General features: G+C 32.6%; 1 protein-coding gene across 6 annotated transcripts in view; it reads left to right on the top strand.

The window, feature by feature from the left end:
* chchd3a (coiled-coil-helix-coiled-coil-helix domain containing 3a) overlaps positions 1 to 17,893 on the top strand; it is a 113,586-nt gene that overhangs the window by 77,776 nt on the left and 17,917 nt on the right. For all 6 annotated transcript variants that reach the window (NM_001309796.1, NM_214804.2, XM_073945917.1 and 3 more), the window contains 2 exons: positions 678 to 761; positions 12,490 to 12,560. In NM_001309796.1, the coding sequence (NP_001296725.1) occupies positions 678 to 761; positions 12,490 to 12,560 (155 nt within the window). The remainder of the gene's footprint in view (positions 1 to 677; positions 762 to 12,489; positions 12,561 to 17,893) is intronic.

The following is a 17,893-nucleotide window of genomic DNA, read 5'->3' as shown; positions in this document are numbered from 1 at the left end:
ATTATATTTTTAACTGTAATATTATTTTTGAGCTGCTGCTTGTAATTTTTGAAGCTTAACAGACCATTTGCCACCACAGAGCAAAAAAAAGCAGCATGAACATTCTGCTAAAAATCTAGTTAATACATAAGAAGCTATAAATATAGTTCTTTAACTTTTTAAACTTTTTAAGTTTAATAAACTTTTTTTTTTTTTTTTTTTTTAGATTAAGACATTTTTTTTACCACAATTACATGGAAAATAGCGCATGAACATTGGTCTAAACATCTCAATTTAAAGACTATGAAATGACTTCAGATATTTAAACATAGTAAATAAACCCTAATGTCTGCTGTTATTTTTAGGGTGCTCATTTTTGGTGCTTAACAGTCCATGTTTATATGTAATTAAAAGAGCAGCATGACCATTCTGCTAAACGCCTCTTTTTAAAATCTACCAAATGACTACAGAAGCTTCATATATAGGAAACATAACATAATGTAAAACCTTTATCATTTGTGGAGCTTGATTTCCCATTTGCTTATATTGCATGTAAAAAAGCAGCATGAACATTCCTCTAAACATCTAATTTTACAGATTCTAAAGGTACTCAGTGATGTTTTTTTTCTCTCTCTACTCTACTGCACTGAATATACCCTGCATCCAACTCTATCTATCTATCTGTGTGTTTCCCACAGGCCAGACAGTTAGAGGAGAGAGACAAAGAGCTCCGGAAGCAGGACGCTTTCTACAGAGAACAAGTGGCCAAGCTGAAAGAAAGGGTATGACCTGCACATTTGCACTTACATTATCCACGGCTCCTGAAAATATAGCGATGATCGGCAAAGCGCTACATTATGACTAACATGATATGATAACCGTAATGCTTGACAGTAACTCACTAATGTGCAGAATGGGAAATGAGTCGTCCTGAGCTAGAATGTGAATCAGCCTGTCCTGTTATGGAGGTAAAGCTCTAAAGAGAGTTCTTTCTCTGCTTTATAATGGCGAGGCAGCTTGTCTTGATCTGTAATGCGCATCTCTGCAACCTTGCTCGCTCATTTGTTGTGTCCTCAAACTGACACCCTCCTGCAGCTCGTGGTCAAATCCTCCTCTGAGCCTGTGGGATGGGAGGCAACTCTTTGTCCTCAAACGGACATGCACATACTGAGCTCCCAGTACGGGGTGCGAAAATGGTGGATGTCTGGTGATGACCCATTTTAAAGTGCAGGTTGTGTGTCCATAGGTGTTTCAGCAGGTTAACCCTCTGTAGTCATCACTTTCGGTTTTTTACAACTTAGCATTTTAGCACAATGCTTAGGGTTTTGAAGTAGGGCTGCATGATATTTGGAAGTTAGTTTTTATTGCATTAAATGCAATTTCACCTGATGACTTGAATATACAGTAGGGCTGCTCGATTAGGGGAAAAATCATGATCAAGATTATTTTACGTTTAAATTTTTTATTATGAAAAAACATGCATTAAATCAGTACAAATAGTTGCATTATCTATACATTATCTAACATTATATATAGTTGATTATCTTTGTTGTTGAAATACTTAGTAATAATCACAGGTTTAAAAACATGCCAATGATAAACTTTCTACTATTTAAACTATTGTACCTAATCAACTATAATCATGACTGGACATCACATGCTACGATGTGACTATTGCAGATGTGTACACTGAAATATCGATGCTAAAACGATATATTGTGCAGTACTATTTTGGAATTATTGGGCTTGTAGAATTAAAGTTTAATAGAGATTTATAATTGAATGTGATGGTTAGTTTTCGAATATATTAATTTGACAAACACAATTGAACTTATTCTTAAACTATAGGCTTAATTAGCATTTTAGCACGTAATATTAATGTAAATAGGCTTTTCCACAACTATGTAAGTTTTTGGTCTTGCAGAGTTGTTTTTTTTAAGATAATAGTATTAGGATTACAAGATTATTTTTACTTATTATTTAAAAAAAAGTTTACAATATATTAATGATTTTTACATTATGTTTGGTAACAATTTTTAATGTACTTTTTAACTGTAACCTTAGCGTGGCTGAATTAGATTTTCAAGCAAAAACACCAACCATCAATTTAATTGTACAACATTTAGGTCTATTTTTTGAATCTGATTGGCTGATAGCCATGTGATATTCTGCTAGTAACAGAACTCTTCGAGCCTTTTAACCCCTCATCCTTGTGTATTACTCCGCCCACATAGAGCGACAAGCAGAGGACACTCTACAGTTTATATTGCTGCTGTTGGACAACATAATGTACATTTGAGGCATTTTCAGTCGAGAATGTGGTTCTCTAGTAACTATGCAGTTTATTTATAAGAATAGTGCCTATTTTGAAATGTTTATAATTTCTGAGAGACAGTGCTTCGGTGGCCATTAATCAGTCTTTGATTATGTTCATCCACAAGAGGGCGACAGAGACTGCATAATAAGCCCTAAGAGAAAAACAGCATAATTTCAAACTACAGCTGATCAAATCATTAGTAAACATAATGACTTTCTAGGTCGATCTCTCATTTGTATTTTATAGAGCTGTATTTATACCATAGTAATATTGTGATCTCCCGATTGCTACAGAGAAATACTGGGAGATATCTCTGTAGACTGATGGCATTAAATGCCATTCAGCCTTACAATCTTACCACCTGTTTTGACATCACTTTAGACAGTATGCCAGAGAATCATTCAAATACTAGCTCTAAAGTGACGTTAGTGAATGGGCAATGGTTTCTGCTTTTCTGTCGTCAGCTGCAGATTTAAAGTAAAGGTGGAAAAAAGTAGTTCCTCTTATTAAGGTTTTTAGACTTTCCAACTTTGATTTTCTTTTTTATACACACGATTATGCCATCGAACTGTTGAATAAACGAAATTTCACACTCGTAGCAGTGCGATGTGGCTGTATGTCATTGTACATCTGTATGTGCCAATATACAGCCCCATCGCACTGCTACGAGTGTGATATTGCTCATGTAAATAAACATTTTTATGTTATTGGTTATGAAAATTACATTTATGTGTTATTATATAATTCCATATTTATCTATTTAGCATGTTTTACTTCTAACTTTCATGTTTTATATACAAATATTTGCTCTTGGAAACTTGTGATATATTGTAATATAACAAAAAGTTATAAAAGTCTTATTTTTCATTCATGTTTAGGTCATGGAAGTTCCCATAGTTAAAGAATTACAGAAACAAACAAACAAATGAAATAACAATTGCAACAAGCCAGTGCTAAAGATGACTACATTATAATATTACAGTATATTTTGTTGTTTAAATCTACAGTATATTGAGTTCTAATCTAAACCAATCTGGTCCAAAAAACCTACTTAAAAGCTTCCATTATAAGTGATTTACTGTAACTTCTTTCTTCTTTCCTTTTTTTTCTCCACACAATAATATATGTGTGTGGTTATCGACTACATTCCACAAATGCAACCCGTAGACACTTGGCTGGAAAATGCCTCACAATATTATTTTAAAGCTCCATTTAGTCAGTGATTAGACTCATCCTTTATGCATAAAACCAGCTGATCTTGCAGACGGCAGACAGCTTTAGCTCAGTCTTCGCAAGGACAGCTCTCACGTTGTTTCAGAGGCATTATTGATCACCTGCAGCTTCATTTATCACTTATTGACCTCTGTTCAATATTCCTGGCATTGTATCAACATACTGTATACACAAACACATACACAGACCTTGGCCCTTCTGGACATTAGGGTATCTATGCCTAATGCATTTGTGAATCAGGATTTGTTGGTTAGACATCATAAATAATAAATGCTCTGGGTTTTTCACGAGACCATGTACTATACTACTCTGTATACAAAAACCATCAGATGCAGAGTCCATGTGTGCTTATGTTGTTGTTGTTGTTATTATGATTATTTATTTTTCTTTTGTATCTATTTATTTTTTAATTATACATTCATTTTCCTTTAGCTTAGTCTCTATTTCAGAGATCGCCACAGCGTAATGAACCACCCATTATTTAATGAATTAAATTTGTTTTATTATAATGAACCAAAAATTATTTATATATTTTATTATAAATGTTATTATTCATTTTGTTATTATTATTATTATTATTATTATTATTATTATTATTATTATTATTACTACTACTATTATCATCATCATTATTATTATTATTATTATTATTATTATTATTATTATTATTATTATTATTATTATTATTATTATTACTACTACTATTATCATCATCATTATTATTATTATTATTATTATTATTATTATTATTATCATTATATATATATATATATATATATATATATATATATATATATATATATATACAAATAAATATTTGTTAAATTATTGTTATTATTCATTTTATTATTATGCATTTTATTATTATTAATATTGTTATTTTATAATTATTTTTATTTGCATTATTAATGTTATTATTCTTTTTGTTATTAATTTTATTATTATTATTATTATTATTATTATTATTATTATTATTATTATTATTATTATTATTAATGGATTGTACATTCATTTTCTCTCAGCTTAGTCACTATTTCAGTGTTCACAACAGCAGAATAAACCCCCTTTTAAAATGATTTTCATTTTTATTTGTATTATTAATGTTATTATTCATTTTATTATTATTATTATTATTATTATTATTATTTTACATAATTTTATAATTTTTATTTTTATTTGTATTATGAATGTTACTATTTATTATTTTGTTATTCATTTTTATTATTATTATTATTATTATTATTATTATTATCATCATGTGGTATTATCATTGTTATTATTATAATTGTTATTATTTATATATATTTATCTATTTATTTATTTATTTGTATTATTTTAAATTATACATTCATTTTCCTTCAGCTTAGTCTTTATTTCAGAGGCCGCCACAGTGAAATAAACCTCCTTTTAAAATTATTTTTATTTTGGTTATTTTATTATTATTCTTAATATATATATATATATATATATATATATATATATATATATATATATAAATGCTAAAATAATTTAAAAAATCATATTGTTATACATGAAATTGATTTTTTGGTATTTGTTTAAGTTATTTATTAAATTTAGTCATTTTTAAAAATAATAAGAACAATCATCATAATCAGCTAAGTTAAGCTCTAAATTAGTGTTATGGTACTATCCACTGCAAATGTATATGCCTACAGTCAAATTATCCTTGGTTTTTGGTGTGAATTTGTCAGAATATCTGATTTATGTCTGATGATAACAAAGGATTTGTTTGTGTCTGCACTTGATCACATGATTTACAGCAAATAATTGTTTACATTTGCATCAGTGTGCAAAAATATTCAGATGACTTGTAATACACGTCATGTGAACCACTTCTATGATGGCTTATGCTGCTTTTGTGTCATTCTTTTGGGGCTTAAAAACTCGAATGGAAACAAAATGACCAATATATTCTACAAAATCAACTGTGTAACAAAAAACTAAGAAAACCAATTTGCAAATCATTCAGGGAACCACAAGATTGATTTTGAATATACCGCAATATTTCGTCTTGTCTCTCAGTTTTCTCCAGGTTTTGGACTGTAGCAATACCAGCAAACCAAAGGGGGGAAAAAAGAGCAAATGAAAGATACAGGGAGAGGAGAGAATAAAGCGCTGATATATATTACATGTCTCTTTCAATTGAGTTTGCTCGTTTATCAGTGGCCGGTGTTTGACAGCCCATCACAGCTCGGGAGACGCCGCCTGCCACCTTCAGCCTACTTATTGGCCCCGGCCACTCAAATTGCCTCTGAAACAATATCTATATATGTACTGCATGTATATATTCGCCTCAGATTTTCACTCAATACTCAATCTCATATTTCAATTGGGCGCTCTCCACATTTATTAGAGACACTTTATTGTTTTGTTTCTCTGCTCAATTGGATTAATAGTGGTTTTGCGTCTTTGGCATGATGCTTTGTCATGACCGCAGTGGAGATGCTGAAGAAAATTTCCAATGTTGAACATAAAAGTTGTGGTTCCTTCTTTAAAACATCCTTGTTTTTTTCCCTTTCTTGCTGTAAATGTGTGGTTTAATAATATGTATGATTTTATTTTAAATCATTTATCTTTAATTGCACAACCCACTTTAGTAATTTAACTGTTTCTTGATTTTACTGTTATTTAATATTATTCACTAATTGCTAATTTATGTTTATTAGTAGACCTGAATACTAAATGAGCATAGTATTTATTTTTGTAATGCATTTTATTTTTTCTTAGATTAAACTTTTATTTTACTACCAAAAGACTCTTCTGAATATAAATCGGAAGTGTGATTTCTGGTGATATTGTATTGAATGATTAATAAATTGTATTATTATTATTATTATTATTATAATTGATGAGTTCCTCATCTGCGTATAATTGATGCTTTTGTGTCATTTTTAAAATATTATATCCTATATTAAATTATATTATTAAAATTGTATATTATATTATTATTATATTATATCATTATTGTTATTATTATAATATTTATTAAATTGTATTATTATATTACAAAATATTAATAATAATAATAATAATAATAATAATAATAATAATAATAATAATTGATGAGTTTATCATCTGCATGTAATTGGTGATAATTTTGTTTTATTCTTAAAATATTAAACAGTATATTAAATTATATTATTATAACATTGTATTATTATAATATTATATATTATTTAAGTTTTATTTATTATAAATAATAATAATAATAATAATAATAATAATAATAATAATAATAATATTTGATGAGTTTCTCATCTGCGTATGATTGATGCTGCTTTTGTGTCATTTTTTTAATTCTATAAAATATGTGAAATTATATTATTAAATATATATAATATATAATATATTATTATTATTAATATTATTATTATTATTATATTTGTTTTATTATTTTTATTTAATTATGGAAATATTTATTATTATTATTATTAATAATATTAACAATAATAATAATAATAATTGAGTTTCTCATCTGCGTATAATTGCTGTTGCTTTTGTCATTTTTAAACAATTAAATAATATATTAAATTATTAAACATTATATTATTATTTTATATATTATATTATAATATTGTATTATATATTGTATTATATTATAAATTTTGTATTATTATTTGTATTATATTGTATTATTATTATTATTATTATTATTAAAATATTATTATTAAAAACTTTATTGTTATTAAAATATTATTTTTATTTATTTATTTATTTATTTATTGACTAAATTACTTGTAATATATTTGCATAAATATTTAAACTAACTCATTATTTATTTATTCACTCATTTATTTTAATTTTACATTTAAATTTTCATTTTTTGTAGTATGCTCCAAATAAGAACTGCTGCTCAATTTCGAAACATAATTCTGATGGTGTGCAGGCTATTCTGGAATTATTTGTCTGAAATTGATCACCAATAAAGGTGAATCCACGCTAAAAGTGTCAGTACAGTTTATTACATGATATCATGCAATTTATTACATGTTTACAACTCTCCATTCAAAGCTTTGATTCAGACTTCCAGGGGCTGTTACCTAGCAACACTATAGGATGTTCTCGTAGTAACCTGTAGTGATGCTACAGATGCATTTGAATGTAAATCGCTCTTCAACGCATGTTAAGCTCTCTCTCTCTCTCTTCCTGTTGCTCGTTCTTGCTGACGGCATTGTTAAGAGAAGAGAGTTAGTTGTTTTATTCGAGATCAGTGTGTGGTCATTATCTTTTCCCTCCCTGCAGACGAGACACTGGAAAAGGGACAGCGTCTGTCTCCGCATGAGGCTTCGTTAATTTAATTAGCCGAGTTTTATCTAGACAAGAGGCACAGCTTGAGTTTTGCACTCCTAGTCATGTCCCCTTGTTTTCCTTTACAGCTAAAGATATGAATAATTTTTTGTCATAGTTTTCGCATTATAAAGTCATTCCAAACGTTGTAAAATGTCACCAATATGTTGTTCTGAATATGTTTATTGTATAATTATTTGCACAGAGTTGCAGCATTTGTGTTTGTTTGGGACATTTAAGCTGCTCTGTTTTGTCGCGCAGTCTCCCGCAGTAAGAGGCAATGATGAAAGGATTGAATCCACAGGCCTCTACCCTGCTTTTCTTCGCTGTTTGCAGTCGCCAGCTTTGATTTGTTAAAGCTCGGTCTCGCGCCTCTGCCGGTGCACTACGGAGCCAATATGGCCGCCATGCTGTTGAGCCATAATGGCCGACTCAGCGGGGGTTTCCCTCCACATCTTCTCTGGTCTGTGAGAGATAACACAGCCTGCTGATTACTGCGCCGTTGCTCAGATCTCTCATTATAAAGCCTGTGAGATTTAATTTGAACGTGGGGCTGTTTCCCAAAACACCACCTATATGCACTGTCAGTGGCACGAGTAGCTTTTAGGAGATTCTTTCATTAGTTCATAACACCCCTGTGAGCGCCAGATTAAGCTTTTATTTTAAGAAGCCTGTAAACAGAAGGTGAGAAAGGAGTTTGAGAGCTCCTGTGTGGAACGGGTATTTTCTATTGGATGGATGGATGGATCATTCAAGTAATATACATATTACAAACAAACTACAGTCATAAATAAACACAAGTGCAAGTATTACAGTGAAATAAATTGTTTTTTTTTTTCTTTTTTTGGAGAAAGTAACTCCAGATATGGATATGGGATGATACCCAGTTTCAAGGTTTACCGCTGTTTGGAAACGTCAAGTTAATAAAACCGCAAACATGTTTTGTTATACCATTTCTAAGGTATATGTAGAGAAGTGTTTTTATGTGTTGCAAGGAAATCTGTGTTTTTGAAGACAGTGGAAGTCGATGGTTTATTTTAATTATGTATCCCGACATGTTCACTGTTCCAAAATATTAGAAAAGTTTCCTAAAATGTAATATAATGTCTAAGACATTTTAAAATAACATATTTTACAGTGCATAGTAAAAGAACACTGCATAGTCCTTATCATATAAATAACTCTTTATTAAACTTCCTTGCACTACAAAAAATCTTTAAACTCTCTTAAAATGCTCACAGTCACAGGCCTTAAAAAAACACATGCAGATGATAAACGTTCACTCTATTTTGGTTCAATTCTGCAGCGTCTCCACAAATCATGTGTTTTCACATGTGGTTTCTGGTCATCTATAATCCCAACTAAACATTGCATATCCTGTTCTGTTGTTGACGCACACATTGGAATATCGATGCTCAAGTGATATATTGCGTAGCCCTACTTTAGATGGGGTTTTACTTATCGTATACTTGTGCAGTACCTGATGACTGGCTCTGAGATATCAACTAAAATATAAGAAATCTGACATTTTTGTGACGAAGCTCAAAGCTTAGTTTAGTTGATACATGTTTTAAAATGTTTTAAAATGTCCCAAAACCCTAATATGCCTTTATTTTTTCAAGTATCAAAGCCATCATATTTAAAAAAAAGATTCATACATTTGTTAAATTATTTAATAAAAATATAAACCTACAGTATAAAACCTTTTTTGAAAATAATTACTCAAATATTGAAAATTTGTAAACTCGTTTCTTGTCGAATGAATTTGATGGCTTATGGTTTCACGAAACAGCATGTGGGTGGTAAACCTGCACTCTAAGATTGATGAAAGGGCCTCTAAATCAGTGTGGCCCAACTCCGAAATCAAAATCAGCAGTCTTATCCCGGTCTCTTATTAATCAAGGGAAATGGCAGACCTCCCAAATTACACCGCTGCTTAACTCATGGAGTTTTTGACCACGCGTGTTTGGATGTCCGACTTACTTTGCATGTAATCAGTTTCTATGCAGGCCAAGAGTCTTTCACTGTGTGGCCCTGATTAGCGTTGACTCCACCTATCCGATCAGCAGCATCACAACATGCTCTTAAAATCACTGCTTCTGCACAACAGGCCGCTCAGAGTCAAGTTCATACCCGATACTGGCTTTAACTCTCAACTCTGTAATAGGCTTGATGACAGGTTTGTCAACATCCACTCTGGGGGGAAATAAAACATTATTTTGGGGCCTTTCAACTGTGCAAAATAAACCTACATCTCGCATTGTAACAGAAACACATAGAATCCAAATTTACACCAAGGGCCAAATGGGAAAATTCTGTCTTAGCAGTAAATAAAATCAATAGCAATGGCTTTAATTTAATTTATTCATTTTCTTTTCATCTTAGTCCCTTTATTAATCTGGGGTCGCCACAGCAGAATGAACCGGCAAAATGCCTTACCGTTTATGTATTAGTGTTATTCTATTATTATTGACCTCCAGAATCAAGGCGTCTGCTCACTGCGTGTCAGGATTGACTTCTGAGGCTCAAGTAATTTATTAGATAAAGAAAAGATTGACGCAGCTTCTCCTACTGCTGCAAATTCTGTTTTTACTTTTAATATTTGGCGCCAGTTAATCAGGAAGTGACAATTTTGTTCGCTTTGACTCGTTGGTTAGAAACGCTGCTTTATTCGCACATCTTTTATGCGATAATCCAGTTTTGCCCTTAAAGTTAATTCCCATTTTTGGATGGAAACATAGCCAATGACACTCTATCAAACATATCTACAATGATAACTCACTGAGTTATTAACGCACAGCAATACCACACAAAAAAGGAAGGACTTTAAAGGAATAAACAATGTGAGGAAAGCTCTGTTATAGTACCCTAGACAAGTCTGAACAAGTTCGACCTACGCATGGGTGAGGCAGGCAGTTCTGTACAGTTATGTAATCTATCGGCTTAAAGATATCAGCCTAATTTTTATTGGCCCATATTGATATGGCCGCCGATATATCTAGTTTAAAGTGATATATTTAAAGTAATGGATTGGAAAAATGGATGGGTCTGGGCTGGTGTTATATAGTATTGTACAAAACCTTGTCATAAACTGCCAGGACATTTTCTGTTATTTTGCTAATTCATTTATCTCTATATTATTACTTATACACTCTTTTAAACTACTAAAATGTCAATACAAGTCAATTTGAATTTTCAGAGAGCAGAGATCAAGGACTCAAGGACTCACTTGTGAACTGCAAAATACGGAAACTGTTTATTAACAGATATTATTTACAGTGTAAATAACAATTTATATCTGTTTTCTGTGTATATGTTTGATATAAGTAAAATAATTTAGTTATAAATAAATAAATAAATAAATTATATATATATATATATATATATATATATATATATATATATATATATATATATATATATATATATATATATTATTGATTGTATGTAAATAGCCTTTCTACCATCTACTGGTATGTTTGGCAGGAAGCTGGTTTTTGCTGTCTGGCAACTCTAAAAGCTACTAGACAAATGATTTCTACTTGACGTGCAGTCCATCAGAAGCTATACAGTAGCTTCACTAAAAGCCCAAGATATATTTATTGATCCTCATGGTTGTTGTCTTTCATTTGTATTGATTGTGTGTGTAAGAGAGAGGGTGAATGTGAGATGAACCTGTCTCGCTGTGATTGAGAGCTCTCTTTATGTAGGTAGCTTGAGCAAGTTTGTGTTGTCACATCTTCAAATTCACTCGTCCATCTGACATTTTGCTCGTTTTCTTTGAAATGTCAGTTATTCCATGGAATCGTCGACCCGAACGCTTTATCAAGGTCTATTCCGGGTTGTGCGGACATTCGTTTTGTCCTCCACCTACACATGACACACTTCACTAAGATCCTCATAAGGTTTTAGATTGCTATCATCTGTTAGTGAGATGACCTTTTCATCTGTGTTGACACTTTTTTCTTTGATTTCCTACAGTACCTTTATCCAATTTCGCTTTGAACGTTTGTTTTAATGGAAGCTTCTTATGCTGTAAATGGTCTTCTTTGTTATGTGTATACTGGAATATCAAGTCAAGTCGAGCTTTATTGCCATCCCGATACATGTGTGGACGTACAGAAGAATGAAATGTTGTTTCTTGCAGGACAACAGTGCTAGATAATTAATCATAAATACAACACAACAATGGACATAAGAGCTATGTAAAAAAAATAAATAAATTATATATATATATATATATATATATATATATATATATATATATATATATATATATATATATATATATAAGTATGTTTACATGAGGCTGAACAATGTTGTGCAGGATATTGTGCAAGAGAGGTATTAAAGGTGAATATCGTGCAAGAGTTATTTAAGGTTGAAGCAAGCAGTGCAACATGATTGTGGGACATTTATAGTAAACATTGTTTCATTATTGAGTTCTTGTAAGAAGGAGTTTAGATAAAGTGTCAGGTGCATAAGAGAGAAGAGTGTTTCTACAGGTGGTTTGTCAAGCTCACTCACCTGTATGAAGCACAATTTAAAATGCACAATGTTTCCAAGTGACATGGAGTGATTAAGAAAGTGGCTATAGTGCAAGCGTGCAACCTTTATTTTGATGTATCTTTTTCCTCTTTCCTATGCTTTAGAGTTCCCAGTTCTACAAAGTAACCAATGAGAACTATCACAAGGCAGCAGATGAGGTCAACGCCAAGTTCAAGTGAGTTGATTCCATATTCCACATTATATTTTGTTATTCATTATTTTGTAAGCAATGCGGGTCCACTGTATGTGATTTTTGTGCAACAGGTTATTTTTATTATATAGGTCATTTATTAGTAATTTTTGAGTTGTTTTTATTTATATTTTTATTACATTTCATTGCATTTCACAATTGCCTTTTTATTTATAGCATCAACGTTCTAGCATTTCAGTTTTCAGTTGAACATAGAACTGGAAGTAGTGCCTTTATAAGTTTTAATAAATAATTTATAAATCTGTTGTTATTTAAGTTATGTCCAGGGATGAGAAGTATTTAGGGTACATGTATTTCAAATGCAAAATAGTATTTTGTAATTTGTATTTGATAGGGTTTACGAAAATGTCTTAATATTTTATATCAAAACACTTTTGTGTCTTGCATTTTTGTAGTTTCAAAACACTGTAAAATATTTTGCAAGAAATCCAAAGGATGACATCATAAATATGCAGCCTCTGATAGGTACTCTCTCAGTTATTTGCCAAGGCTTGAGATCAGAACAGAAAATTAGTTAATATTCACCTTATTCTTCGTGTACGAGCGTTTGCATCTTGAGACTTCCGGTCCCATTCACTTCTATTCATTTTTAGAGGTTAAAAACAGCTTGTTACGCTGCTTGAAACTGATATTTTCTTCTTCTAACACTTGTTTGTGGAGCAAGTAGTTTGACCGTTTTGTGCGGTTTATTATTCCTTGTCATTTTTTCCATAGGCAACTGAATCGAAAGTTCTAAAACAATCACAAAAACGAGCGCTCTGCCGCATTAACATTAAGGTCAGCTGAAGAAGGTGCTCAGTCCATGTAGTATGAATGGGCATTATGCATCACATACAAAGAAAATAACAGACAAATGGCAGAGGTATTTTAGAGAGTCAACAATCATATATAAAATGTCAGTATAGTGAAACAGTTAAATTATAGTTATATTATAGTTACATTTTTTATGAACACCTACTCATGTAGAGAAGTAGAGGTGAATGAGGTGGCAGAGAAGCTGACTTAAACTTGCTCAGAGAAAAGCTGCTATCAAAGAGTGTTTACTGAGTCAGTTTAATAGTGAAAAAACTGACTGGTCGAATAGGCCTATGGATGGAAGACATTTCATCCTCTCTTGTAAAAGTATTTTGTTGTATTTTCAATATACAAAAATACAGTATTTTGTTTTGATACTTGTTTTGGCTGCTGTATTTTGTAGTTTATTTTGATACATTTAAAAAAATAGGTATTTGGTATTATAATATCTTAAAATAAATTTCAACCCTGGTTATGTCTCTAAACCATAACTTTGCTGTCTTCTGATGAGCACAAAGGTAGGTAAAAGAAAAGAACCGATTTTCCTTTTTGTTCAGTTTCTCCCACAGTTGTTTCCTTTATCTTTTGCGACAAACTTCTGCAAAGTCTTGTCATGAATGTGAAGTCTTGGCCATTAGGCTGCTGGAAAGCTGGAAACATGTAACTGAAGAGCTCTACAATTACAGGACATTTTGGCTCCATATGTCTTAATGTGGCCTATTAGCCCCAATAGTAATGCATGTTGGTAAAGGGGAAGTGAAGGGAGGCCAGCCTGTTTCAGGACTGGCCTGCGCTCTCAAATCGCATTAGGCTGTCATTATCCCTCTTCCTCAGTGCCAACACAGGGATCATCGTCTCTTTAGAAATGTCAGAAATTGATTTGTGGTGTCCAGTGGGGCAGAATCGGAGTCGGGAGGAGGGAGGTTGCACGGCTAATGCTAAATTGCATTAAGAAATGCATTAAAATAACATTAGCCTGACATGGTTCTTCGCACAGGCCTGGGCCGGGGTGTCATGTGACCAGCGAGGCCGCCGTGGATGCTGTGATTGGCTGATTGCATTAGAGATGTGCATTAGCAGCGCTGTGATTGGATTATGGAGTGGAGGGAGGAGGGTTTTCTGCATGTAATGAAATGTCTTCAGGGTTTGATGTTACATGAGGAAAGATGCAAGCAGTACTGACTGCAGGAATAATGAAGTTTAACTGTGTGTGCGTGAGAAAGGAGGAAATAAACTGAAATTCTTCATATTGTAAGAATGATTGGCCACAAGTGTGCGTTTAGGTTGTATATATATATATATATATATATATATATATATATATATATATATATATATATATATATATATATATATATATATATATATATATATATAAACATGTCTATCTCTATTGATTTTCCCAAATGGATATTACAACAATATTCACCCTCTGAAAACAGGCGATAAGATCATATCAGGAATTGGACTGAGTAATAAGAATGAAGTATACTTTGTCTGAGGCTTTTGATTTCCTGAAAGTTGAAACGGCCCTAGAGATTTGGGTCTGCATTTGCATAACTGATGGAATTACCATAAGTTTGATGTGATAATCTTTTACTTGAAGTTGTAAATGGTCGTCTCTTCATTCTTTTAGCAACTGAAAGCTTTTGATGTGTATGTGGGTTTGGCTCTCTGGAAAATCAGTTTGGGGTCATATGGTGTAATTGCTTCGCAATGCTTATGCGTCTGTGTAATAACATCTGATTTAAAGTCTGATTAACATGATTTGCCCAGGTAAAGCATGATCCTTAACTGACATCCTTTGTTGGTCATTGCATTGCATTCATATTGACCGGTACACTCTGAATTAAGGGTTAGGACTACACTTATTTGTGACTTCTTGTGACCCATGACACATTAAATATTCTCATGTGGAGTGACTAGTTGTGGGATAAAAAAAAAAAAAAAAGCAAGTGAGAAGGTCATCATTTTAGAGACAGATTTGAAGATGTTATAGAGTTAGTAAAGTGAGCCTCATTCGAAAAGGAATTGGAAATTGGCATACACCTGGAGCAGCGGGCATCTATTGCTTCCAGCGGCCAAGGAAGGTGCCTTGCTCAAGGGCGCCTCAGCTGGGTATCAAATATGGACACAGTGCAGTTAATTTTCTCCCCCCACTTTCAATTCCTTCAATGACCAGAAATCAAACCAGCACTGGGTTAGTCCAACTCAATAGGCATCAGACCACAACTGTCCCTTGTTATCTGACAGACCCAGTAGTAACATATGAATATGAGTTTAACTTTTGTGGGCAGAACATGAATGAATTCAACAAGATGGCAAAAATGCAGAAACATACGCTTGGACATATTGGTCTATATTGACATGATGGGATCAGATTTGTTGGCTGAACATCCATGATGTGAATCTCTGGTTCCTCATATCCCAATGCACTTGGAGTCAATTTGAGTATAATTCTTGTCACATTTAAGATACTAGTTTGAGTCTTTCATTATTCTGCTGGGAATAGCTCGGGGGTCATAAAGGAATGGGCATGGTCAGCAACAATACTGGCTTTGGCCTTTAAATGATGATTAGTTGGTACTAAGAAGTCCCAAGCATGTCAAAAATTGAATAATTAAAGCCCACCAAATCCCTTACACCAAATTCTACCCCAGTACCATCCAAATGTTGCAGCATTGTAACGCATCAGACCAGACTGCTTTTTTCCCCAGTCTTCTATATTCCAATTGTGGCGAGCCTTTGTGAATTGTAAGCTCAGATTGTTGTGCTTATCTAACACGAGGGTCACCAATATGGCTTTCTGCTTGTGTCACTAGTGTTTTTCTGCCACTTCAAGGTTTAAAGTGTTGTTCGTTCAGAGATGCTCTTCTTATTTAAATCACCTTTCTTACCCTTTCGTACCACAGCAGATCTATTTCTCATGTCAACAGGCCTAAATGCATTGAGTTACTGCTGTGTGTTTGGATTTGTATTAACAATCAACAGGTGACCTAATAAAAATATCTAGTGAATAAACTTTTATTTCTAAAAATGTAAAAATTTTTAGCCATTAACAATATAGACAATTATGTTTTATGTCAACTTGGATTATGAGGTGCATGGTAACATTTATAAGAGCACATATAACCAGTTAAGCTATGCAGTGATGTAATGAATGGAATACTTAGCCATATGGTTGTTGTTTTTTTCATAGTATCAGCATATGGTTTAATTGAAATTAGACCAGGATAGAATGGGATTTGAAGGTAATTCAATATTTAGATATTAGGGCTGGGTTTGGAATTTATAAATAGGTGGTAAAAAGGCAAGTATTAGAGCAAGAGACAATATTAAATGTCTTTGCACAATGAGTGTGACATTTTTGTATGTTTTTTTTTCAGTTGCATGGTGGCTGTAAATTGCCAAGACATGTCTGAAAATGCTTGCCACGGATAGGAAAAACAAAAATAAATTCCTAATCCAAGTTTTTGTAAATGTAAAAGGCTAGTAAGTAGTGTGTGTAAACGTGATTACACAACTTGAGGATGATTTCATTTTTAACTTGCGAAAATTTGAGATTAAATAACTTAAAATTTTGAATTGAATTAAAGGTTAAGAATTGTGAGTTATGGTAGGAAATTGGGTTATAACTACAGTTGGGTTTACCTGTGTTGTCAGATGCACAAATGCAAGCATTCAGTGCTCGCCTACTCACACACTCTAAACATCTGCTCCACACAGACTTATGCACAAACACACAGCCTGTCAAGCTACGCAGCCTCGGATGCAGCAAGAATTTCAGATAAATGGCGGAGAGGAAGAGTGTGATGTTGTCTCCAGCCACCTGTCAGCGCTGACCTTTGCCTCATCCCTGTGATGCTGTGTTTAAGCATGCACTCTCTGTGTTTGTCTTGTGTCCCCAGGGGGCTGCCGTACTCTGTCACACCGGAGCAGTTTCACAGGGTTGACCTCTTTCTAGGTTCTACTATCTTCTGTTCTCTGAATGGGTTTAGATGTTTCTGCTCACCCAGTTTAGTCGCCCATTAACGTGTCCTGTTTAGGTCAAAGGGCACTTGTTGGAATTAGTGTTTCATTGCTCTGCACCACTGTTCCACATAACTACCAGTGTGCTTTTCTTAAGTAAGTTTAACTAAATAGACAAAGGCATGAAAGAACTATGCCAGAATGTGTACAAATAAGAATTATATGTCAGCATTGCTGCTGATTTTTGGTCTTGTTTCTAGTGCAAATATCTACAAATTCTTAAATCAAGAAGTACATTCTACACAAGCAAAAATATTGTCTTGTTTTCTCACAAGCTAAATAATCTTATGTCAAAATAAAAAACAAAACAAGATTATTTTGCGTCAGGACGTGGACGCATTGGGGTGCTGTTTTTGCACATGTCGGTGTTAATGGATTATCCTGTATTACTTAAAAAAAAAACATGAGTAATCTTGACAAATTGTACATCAGTCTAAAGCTACAACCCTCAAGCAGCCTTTGTAGATAGTTGT

Source organism: Danio rerio, chromosome 4, assembly GCF_049306965.1.
Source record: "Danio rerio strain Tuebingen ecotype United States chromosome 4, GRCz12tu, whole genome shotgun sequence".
NCBI classification, from domain to species: Eukaryota; Metazoa; Chordata; class Actinopteri; order Cypriniformes; family Danionidae; genus Danio; species Danio rerio.
The sequence above is the reverse complement of the archived record's forward strand: the minus strand, read 5'-3'. Positions and strand labels throughout refer to the sequence as shown.